The following is a 10,777-nucleotide window of genomic DNA, read 5'->3' on the forward strand; positions in this document are numbered from 1 at the left end:
TTATGCACTTTTATTTTGAAGGCAGCAACGTAACGAAAACAAAAACAGGGTGCAGGATGAGAGAAGTGTGGCAGAAGTTAGTAGACAGAGAGCGATGGACTTCACATGACAGGACAACTCGGATTCATTTTTATGAAAAGCTGTTTGGATTCTTTTGATCGGTGGACTCTTACAGACTAAAGGAATATAAATTATGAAGGAATGGACACATTCGAACTTAAGGTTCAAAGGTAACGGGAGTTGGCACTTTTCTTTTTTCAACTCTTGTACCATGCAGGTAAATCTATGTAGCCCGTGGAATTCGATGCCACACAGGACACAATTACTTCAGGGGTTCCTGTAGCTCCAGGGTTAATTCTGACCACATGTGCAGGTAATTTCACAGAGTGGTATGCTACCAAGTCTTTCATGTAACCAGCTCGAATGCTGAATTTTGTCTCTAAAAGCCAAAAATGAAGAAGAGGCAGAGAAGGAAGAGGCAAATTAAAATAAATATATGGTAGAAAATTCGGCAGTGAGCTATGAACTTCACCAAGTTCCACCAAACCCACGAGGAACTTCCCAGAGATCACACAACTCAACGCACTTTCAATGTCTATTACCATGAAATTTAGTGCACAGTGGTAGACGACTGGCGGCCAAAATCCCAGCACAGAGTTCCAGTAGTGCTATTCTACACAAAGAAGTCTCAGCATCAATCCCTCTTACGTCCTTCTCACGTTAAACTGGAAGAAAGTAATAGGTAATAAATTTCCATCCATCCATCGTCAACCGCTTATCCTGCATACAGGGTCGCGGGAGCCAGTCCCAGATGACATCGGGCACAAAGCGGGGTACACCCTGGACAGGTTGCCAGTCCATCGCAGGGCCACACATAGACGAACAACCACTCACACCTAAGGACAATTTAGGGCAACCAATCAACCTAGCCTGCATGTTTGTTTTTTTTTGGACAGTGGGAGGAAGCCGGAGCACCCGGAGAAAACCCACGCAGACACAGGGAGAACATGCAAACTCCACGCAGAAAGGCCGGGGTATCCGGGGTTTGAACCCACGACCTTCTTGCTGTGAGGCTAACCACCGCACCACCGTGCCGCCCTGGTAATAAATTTTAATGACAAAAAATGGTTCAATGTTCATCATGCGATCATGCAATACCGAATTTCCCCTCACAATCCTGAAGCTCTTTGGAAGCTTGGTTCTTACACCCAAAGCAAAGCTCTTGATGGACTTGGATAAAAGTTAGAATTCAGTGTTTCAAGGTATCATTATACAGCAATACAGTTTTTTAGCAGTCACAGAAAACTAAGTACTGATATAACTACAACATCCCTGGTCGACTCCAGCAGGGGACGTTTGCTGCTATCAAATGTCCATTGCAGGTGCAAATGCCCAAAAAAGTGACGTTACACTACTGTTTTTGGTGATAAAGCTGGACAATACATTAATAGGTGATGGAGAAGGTAAAATGATGGGCATTTACATGAAAACATCACAGATTAATTCATTTAAAATAGTTTAACTATCAAATCTAATGGAATGAAAAATGTATATCTTAACACCTCATCAGAACCGGTTTCTTGTGGTTCTGTTTTGTTGGCAGGAAATTGTATGAAATTCACATTCTCTTGGCTTTACTTAACTTCCAGAATTGATAATGCAATGCTGCAAAACATTACAACTTGTGGACAGTGGGGGATGTTTCATAATTTTTATCATTTTCATAGTCATATATAGTCATACATAGTTATACATAGTCACCATCACTGTTGTTGTCACTTCCCATATTTCTCACGAAGTTTGTTACCTCATAACAGCGTTGGGCGTCCTGCCACTTACAGTGCTGAAAACACCAACTTCCCCTTTATGGATTAATAAAATCTCTTGTTTCCATAACTATTTCCACTCACTCGTTTTCACATTTGTGCAGATTTGATATAATTTACTTATTTAATCAAAGCCAAATAATGAAAAGTTGTGATGTTTAGTGTCTCCTCCTCAAATGTGAAATGTTTTTTATCCACTACATGTTGTGTTCACATCAAGTACCTATTTATTTATTTCTCGCCACATATTTCCTGTTGACTAACTGCCAATGACCAGAAGCAAGATATAATGAGGAAGGACTGATAGTGACGCAAAAAGGACGGCCTGTCTTTGGTCTATCTTTGACAGTGAGAAAGGTGGGGGCGAGAGGTTTTTAGGTAACATCCTACAGACATTTAGGAAACACAATGACGGAGACCAACCAACTGTAGAGACAAACGCATCAGAAGAAACTAACATGATGAAGGGATTTCTTCTGCTCATCCTTTTACTGATGGCAGGTAAAATAATTACCAACACTTAATTACTGATATTACTAATGAAGGTTCTTTGGTCTGGTTTTATTCTTTTGTGTTAGTGTGCTTTACTACAGTTCAATTAAATTTCAATTCAATTTTATTTATATAGCGGCAAATCACAACAACAGTTATCTCACAGTGCTTTTCATAAAAGAGCAGGTCTAGACCGTACTCTGATGTTATTTACAGCCTGTAATAAGAGTAGAAATCCTACAGCAATATACTGTACTGCAATACTGTAGAGCTCCAGTACTCAGGCAACTGCAACAAAATACAAAATTCAGGTTTGAAATCTCAAAGAAACAGTTTCCAAACATTTACATTTGAACAGACTGGCTCTAACTATTACTCATTTATAGAGCAGCTAACGAAGTATCTGAAGTACACTGAAACTCATTTGGTGAACAGGAAATAATGTGTGTGTGCGTGTGTGTGTGTGTGTGTGTGTGTGTGTGTGTGTGTGTGTGTGTCGGGATTAATCCTGCAAGGGTTTGGTAGTATGATCCAGGCAAGATCATATTCTGGTAGAGATATATAAATTGCTAGAGATCAGATTCAGACTATAGCACTGAAACAGTTTCAGAATCTGACATGATGTGAACTTTTGTTTTTGATCTACAGGCTGTGAGGACTCGTCTGAACAGTCTGGAGAAGATTCTGAAGTGATAAGATGCAGAGAAGGATGGGTTGAATTCACTTGCAAATATCCAAAACAACATGAAAGTATTTCTGTAGTTACTCCCAAAAACACAACCATACAAACCACTAAAAAGGATGTGTGGGAAAACAAAGGCAGAGTTTCCCTGTACCATGATACAAACAATAAAAATCTCAGGGTGGTCATCAAACAACTTGAACCTGAGGACTTTGGGAACTACACCTGTAAATTTACACGACGAGACTCATCCAGTGACCATAAAGTGAAACTGGAAGTTGGTAAAATATGCTGCATCTTTTTTTAATACTGCCTCTCTTGTCCTTTCTTAAAGCACTGTTTTAAAGGGTAACTACCTACTAGACTCAACCTCTGAGTCTTGCCAACTACATTATGGTTTTCACACACAATATTTGCATTGTTGGAAATCACCTGAATTAACATCACATGCCAACAAGAATCTATGTGATTATGTGTACAGCACAAAAATAATTTTGTGTAGCTTCTCTTTAAGAAAAATGCAACACAAATAAAGTAATGATTATTATTATTATTATTATCAGTGTCAAAGACACAGTGACATTTGTCAAAACATCACTAAGAGAACAATAAATCATAAATAAAGTCAGATGTAACAACATATTCCTCTTTTTAATCTGTTACCACCAATCTACCTTGGTGTGCTTGTGAGGGATAGACGTATAATGTAAAAAACTAACTAACTACAGTTACATTTTTTAAATGTCTTTCAATGCCTGATGCCAATTTGCCATAAAGCACACATTACAAGTCATGACAAGCATGTTTACTGTAATGGACATATTTCATGTTGTACCTTTCTTTTTTTTTTGCAGAGAAAAAAATGTGCCAGAGACAATTTAATCAAACTGCGTACAGAACAGCTAAAACCACCATCACATGTAATTACACAGGAAACAAATACAAGTTCTTCAGCAAAGAGAACGGTTCAATCTGTGAGGATATTTTATCAACAAAATCCTCTCTGAAGTCAAACGGGACATTCACTCTCACAGAAACCAACAGTAGCTTCAGCCTGTCCATCAGTAACGTGTCCTCACATGATGCTGGTGTCTACCGGTGTGGAGTGGAAACACATGAAGGAAGTTACAGAGCTGCTCTCAGAAAGATACAGCTGAAGGTTGAAGGTGAGCAGCACACATCTGACACTTTGAGCTTTGATTTACTCACACAGATAATTAAGGTGTCTCTGAAACACAGTGGGTCACTGATGGACCTGCTGTCTGTCTGTCTCTCAACAGATATTACTAACCTCACAAAGTCTCTAACTGTTGGACAGGATCTTACATACTGGTGTGAATATCCAAATGGTGCTCTGATAAACAAATTCATCTGTAAGGGAGAAGATCCATCTATATGTCAACCTCTAGTAAGCACACAGCAAAACAAGAAAACTGGGAGGTTTTCCATCAAGGAGGACAATAAGAAGAGAAATGTCACCATAACAGTGAGAGGAGTAACAACAGACGACACTGGGACGTACTGGTGTGGAGCAAAAAGCACTGACAAAACACGCAGCAACCCATTCTTCCATAAACTGGTGATGACTGTAGGTGAGTCTTCACAGGAGTTTTTAATTTAATTTAACAACAAAATACACCGTGTGACTGCCCTCCAGAATGACACGCACAAGTGTTTTGTGATCTGACAACCATGTCAGCAGAACAACATCATGGGTCAAGGTTTGTTAGGTTTGACCACAAACAAGACTTACTTAGGGGTTAGGGAAAGATCATTGTTTGGGTTACCATAAGGTACTTAGGTTTAGAAAATATTTATTTATTATAGAAATACATATTTATGATGATCTATGATTCTGGTCTTGCCACTCCCAATAACTTTTTTTATCATGTGGATATTATTGACATTTATTCATTTAGCTGACGCTTTTATCCAAAGTGACTTACAATTGCTATACATGTCAGAGGTCGCACGCCTCTGGAGAAACTAGGGGTTAAGTGTCTTGCTCAGGGACACAATGGTGTATAGGTCACAGTGGGGGGATTGAACCCGGGTGTCTCACACCAAAGGCATAGTCTTTTCCATTGCGCCATCACCACCCCGATATTATCTGACCTGATGTAGTGAGAAACTGCATTATTTGAAATACTGTATCATGTCATATTCACTTTTTTGATATTTGCTTCTGCTCCACTTTATGAAATAAAAGCTACAATAACTGCTGATTACTGGTCAACTTATATATTTCATATATATTTTCATATACATTTTATTTGCATTGTTCACCTGTACAGTTGCAGCACAAATGGATACAGACCATAGAAATAATTAGAACCCTTTGATTCTTATTTGAAGAAGCAAATCTGTGTCTGACACCCTGACAAGTCCCGGGCTCATCATGGCAATGTTTCCAGGTTTTTAATTAGTGATTTAAAAAAAATATGTATTTATTTTGTCTGCCAAATTGTGTTTTTTATTTTCTATACTTTGCTACTATTTATCTGTTATATCTATTTTCTAGGGCTGGGACAAAACGGTGATGGCTTTTGGTATAATAATTCTACAACTATAACCATTGCTGCGGTCATCTGTGTAGCTGTGCTGGTGCTTGGGCTTATTTTTGTTCTCATCTGCAAACGTAAGAAATTCACACATTCACAATTCGCACATTCACATACATACATGCAAACACACTTCTCTTTACTTTCTTACATTGTCTTTTTTTTCTTTTCCAGGATTTAAGCGTTCAAAAAACACAATAAATGAGGAAGCACAGTACAACAATGAGGCAAGTGTACATATTTTAAATTACTGTACTGTGTGTGTGTTTGCGGGCATCCGTATTGCTGGATGTAATTGAAAACAGGTGGAATTTGCATGTCAAGGTGGGTTTGCTTGGGAACTAAGAATTGGACTAAAATGCTGAAATAATAGGCAAAGTAAAGATCAATGATTTAACTGCAGGATAAATCAGCTTACAGGCAGACTTGTAGGCAGACAGGCAATGCACAGGTAACAGGCAGGAAGATACAGATCCAGGTAACGCTAAAAATAAATAAAAAACGTAGCAACTAAGCACATGGAAACTAGGATGAAGTGACAATGAAAAAGGGAAGGGAGCTGTTACAGTATATTATATTATATATTATATATTATATATATTTGGTTGAGTTGCAGGTGAGGAGTGGGCAGACTGGGCCAAGTAACTGCTGGGCTGATGAGAGAAGTGGGAACACGAGTATATTTGGCTGTGGCAGTCAGGAAAAGGAGGGAAAGCCTGAGGGTATCTTGCAGAGAGCTTGAGGATAGCAGGTCTGGAGAGTTAGAGAAAGAGACAGAGAGCAATGCAGAGGCCCGGAAGGAGAGAGCGTGACTGAAGAGAGGGACTAAGCCAGAATCTGTACATGTTTGATGCCTGAGGCCTCAGAGTTTGGGATACAGTATTAGCTGTACATTAAATGCTTAAATTTTAACATTGCAAATTTACTGTGCATCCCATGACTTATGGGCTGAATTGCCAAAAATGTATGCACTTGTCAATTAAAGTCTGTGAATGTTTTGTAATTTACTGTTTCTAGCAGTGGTTCACTAACTTGACATTGTCTTTTCATCTTTCTTTGTTGTGGTGTAAGCTAACCTGCCACAGTTTACAACATGTTTGCTATCATTTAATTTAACCTAAAATCCCAATACAGGTGAGACTGATGGGAATGTAAGCAGGTATTTGGCATATGTATTAGATCAATTGATATTTTTGACTGATGGTGACACTCATATATATATATATATATACCACTGGATAAGAAAACTCTCTGGCCTGATGATGGGCTGGATGAAAAGATGAGGAATGTTTGGCTGCAGTGAAGCCCGGGCAGCTTAGTATGGTCAGTGCTTATTGTTAGGATTGCATAAACTAATCATCTTGTGTTTTTCATTCTGCTCTGGAAGGATCGTGCCTATGAGGAGATACAGGAGCTCCCCCAGATGCCAGGTTCAGGAAGGGAACTTAAATCTGTTTACGCCACTGCCAACTTTCCCACAAACCCATCTTCTGCCTCGCAGCATTACTACAACATCAATATTCATAGTTAGTGTGGTGACACATCATGCTGTGAGGGACAATGACCAATTTCCCATCCAATCGACTGTTAATCACCCAACCAGCTCTTCCGAAGACACTTTTTATTCTTTTTATTGTGACAGTTAATTGTATATTGATGTAATATTTTTACAGGACTAAATTTGAGGTTTAGTTGCAGAGTGTCAATCAACTAACACCTCAAAAAGGAATTAATTTAATCATCACCTGAGCAATATTCACTGAAATAAAGTTTATCCATGACAGATTGCATACAGGTGTGCTTGATAGTATGTAAGACATTTACCTATTTAATCAATAATTTGGCATTCTTGCAGCAGTTTATTATTGTTGTTACCGTTACTGAATTTTTGACTTTATTGTAAAAGGCAAATTTTTTGTTTCATGTTATGGTGGATTTATAGACATATTTCTTGGCCTGGGTTCAAGAGTTCAGTCTTAGAGAGGTTTAGTTGAAGGTGGCAAGCCTTCAACCATTCAGATACACTCACCTAAAGGATTATTAGCAACACCTGTTAAATTTCTCATTAATGCAATTATCTAATCAACCAATCACATGGCAGTTGCTTCAATGCATTTAGGGGTGTGGTCCTGGTCAAGACAATCTCCTGAACTCCAAACTGAATGTCAGAACGGGAAAGAAAGGTGATTTAAGCAATTTTGAGCGCGGCATGGTTGTTGGTGCCAGACGGGCCGGTCTGAGTATTTCACAATCTGCTCAGTTACTGGGATTTTCACGCACAACCATTTCTAGGGTTTACAAAGAATGGTGTGAAAAGGGAAAAACATCCAGTATGCGGCAGTCCTGTGGGCGAAAATGCCTTGTTGATGCTAGAGGTCAGAGGAGAATGGGCCGACCGATTCAAGCTGAGATTCAAGAGCAACTTTGACTGAAATAACCACTAACTAACCACGTTACAACCGAGGTATGCAGCAAAGCATTTGTGAAGCCACAACACGCACAACCTTGAGGCGGATGGGCTACAACAGCAGAAGACCCCACCGGGTACCACTCATCTCCACTACAAATAGGAAAAAGAGGCTACAATTTGCAAGAGCTCACCAAAATTGGACAGTTGAAGACTGGAAAAATGTTGCCTGGTCTGATGAGTCTCGATTTCTGTTGAGACATTCAGATGGTAGAGTCAGAATTTGGCGTAAACAGAATGAGAACATGGATCCATCATGCCTTGTTACCACTGTGCAGGCTGGTGGTGGTGGTGTAATGGTGTGGGGGATATTTTCTTGGCACACTTTAGGCCCCTTAGTGCCAATTGGGCATCGTTTAAATGCCACGGCCTACCTGAGCATTGTTTCTGACCATGTCCATCCCTTTATGGCCACCATGTACCCATCCTCTGATGGCTACTTCCAGCAGGATAATGCACCATGTCACAAAGCTCCAATCATTTCAAATTGGTTTCCTGAACATGACAATGAGTTCACTGTACTAAAATGGCCCCCACAGTCACCAGATCTCAACCCAATAGAGCATCTTTGGGATGTGGTGGAACGGGAGCTTCGTGCCCTGGATGTGCATCCCACAAATCTCCATCAACTGCAAGATGCTATCCATCAATATGGGCCAACATTTCTAAAGAATGCTTTCAGCACCTTGTTGAATCAATGCCACGTAGAATTAAGGCAGTTCTGAAGGCGAAAGGGGGTCAAACACAGTATTAGTATGGTTCCTGATGATGTTCCTAATAATCCTTTAGGTGAGTGTATGTCCAAGAGGCAATCCCTGATCTGTGCTGAGAAGGTGGAGCTGTCTGGCAGGTAGAGCTGCGCATCGTCTATGTAGCAGGGCCGGCAGTGTTGGAGCCCTAGGCAAGAATTTACATTGGCGCCCCCAGCCCACCCCACCTGCCCAACCCTAAACAGTCTGTGACATTACCCACTGCAGTGTGTACAAAGTTCTGCAGTCAAACATCTGAAAAGCCAGGTCAATAATAAGTGTACCAAACAGAGGAATAGGGGTTGGACATGGGGCCTTTTAAAAGAGGTTGGGAAAGTTCAACTATGAAACTTCATCTCGTAAGGTTCGCTGAAATCAATTTCAGATGTGTAGCTTGTGGCTGCTTTTGCGCGAGTCGACAACTTTTCTAACACAGGCAAACATCAAGCAAGTCTAACAACACAAGACACAGCAAGCTAAGATATTATTGACCAGACCAATCCAATCTTAGTAGTTCATCTGTCCTGAATACTGAGCTAGCTTCCCAGCAAGCAATTTTGCATTAAAAAGACGTCTAATAACCGTTTTAACAGTTCAGACGTCTAGGCTTCAACAGGGTTGAATTTGGGCTGTCAATGAAAAGTTAATAGACTTCTAACCATAGCCAAAGAACAGACTAGTCAACAATTCGGCTGCTACTAGATGACTACATAAAGGCTTAGGTCTATTAGACAATGAATTGGGGTCTAGGCTAAAACAAGGCTACATATGGGCTGTCAGTGAAAGTTTAGTAGATGTCTAACTGTAGTGAAAGAATAGACTGTTCATAAAATAGACAGCTTTAGAATGACTATATATATATACCTCTAATTGACAGCAAAAATAATGGCTAAAGGATTTTTTTTACTCAAATATAACAGGTTCTTATAAATGGCAATCCATCCAAACAAAGTAATTATAAAGATTTTTATTAAGAAAAATTATTACAATGTAGACAACTTAAGATAATACATGATATGAAGGAAATAATCAAAATATTATCATTATATGAGTATATTGAGCACAAATACAAAATTATATAACAATTATGAAAAAACTACAAACAATTTTACCAACATTCTGTATTTAAAATTAAAGAGTGACAACATAAAAGGGTTTGGCTATATCCAAATCTGGCGCTTCAAGGTAGGGTATGATGAGCTGGATACCATATTGTGCCAGACAGATTTTACTTACAAGAGAGTATTAATATAGGCCTACTCCTCTGTCTGTTTTATTATTTATTTAATTATATATTGATTTGTCACCTGGTGGAAGCTGATGTTCTTCACGGTTCTTCAGTTGAGTTTGAATGAAGCTTTTAACGGTCTCCTCTGGGGCTTCACCCGCCTGCTCCGTGATGCCCGAAATTACCAGATCATGCTGCATATTAAGTAACGAGCCTGGACCTTTGAGGACCTTGTTTTTCCGCCGCCAGCTCAACCAATTCAGGATCTCTGTGAAATCTGCGCCTTGTGAGGAGACTGCTCCAGGTGATGTTCCAGGTGAGTCTTTGGTGCGGTTTCTCTTTGATTTCCCCATGACCACTCGATGAAAACACTGGTCAATGTAAACTTCAATGTCCTCCAAACACCCGTCCTCGAGGACCTCCAGTGCGATTTGACTGCAATTATTTGTTAATTGGCTTAAAATTGGCGGATTATTTGGTTAATGAAATGTTTGTTTAGCTGCGCGCTGCCATGTTTGAATTGCACCAAGTCTCACGAGATTACACAAACGCTCACCGTGTCATCTCCCCCCTCGGTCTCTCACTCGGCGCCAGTCTCTTAGATATTTGGGATCCATAAGTATTGAATATGTAAGAATATGAATATAAGTAAGGATTGAATATGTTTACTCATAAGACATGTCTTACTATCAAATGTGTTGAAATTAAATAAACACACAGTATATTTTTAATTATCATTCTAATGAAGGTAAAAACAGATTTAATTATCACC

General features: G+C 39.5%; 1 protein-coding gene across 1 annotated transcript; it reads left to right on the forward strand.

Moving 5' to 3' along the window:
* Positions 1-2,199: 2,199 nt before the first annotated feature.
* Positions 2,200-7,351, forward strand: LOC119885738 (polymeric immunoglobulin receptor-like). Its single transcript, XM_038695951.1, has 7 exons — positions 2,200-2,327; positions 2,967-3,281; positions 3,855-4,166; positions 4,281-4,592; positions 5,522-5,638; positions 5,736-5,788; positions 6,949-7,351. Exons 1-7 carry the CDS (start codon positions 2,285-2,287, stop codon positions 7,090-7,092), a joined length of 1,296 nt encoding a protein of 431 aa, XP_038551879.1. The 5' UTR covers positions 2,200-2,284; the 3' UTR covers positions 7,093-7,351.
* The last annotated feature ends 3,426 nt before the right edge of the window (positions 7,352-10,777 follow it).

Source organism: Micropterus salmoides, unplaced genomic scaffold (genome assembly GCF_014851395.1).
Source record: "Micropterus salmoides isolate LMB-PRFRI ecotype aquatic unplaced genomic scaffold, ASM1485139v1 Ms_hic_scaffold_4, whole genome shotgun sequence".
NCBI lineage: Eukaryota > Metazoa > Chordata > Actinopteri > Centrarchiformes > Centrarchidae > Micropterus > Micropterus salmoides.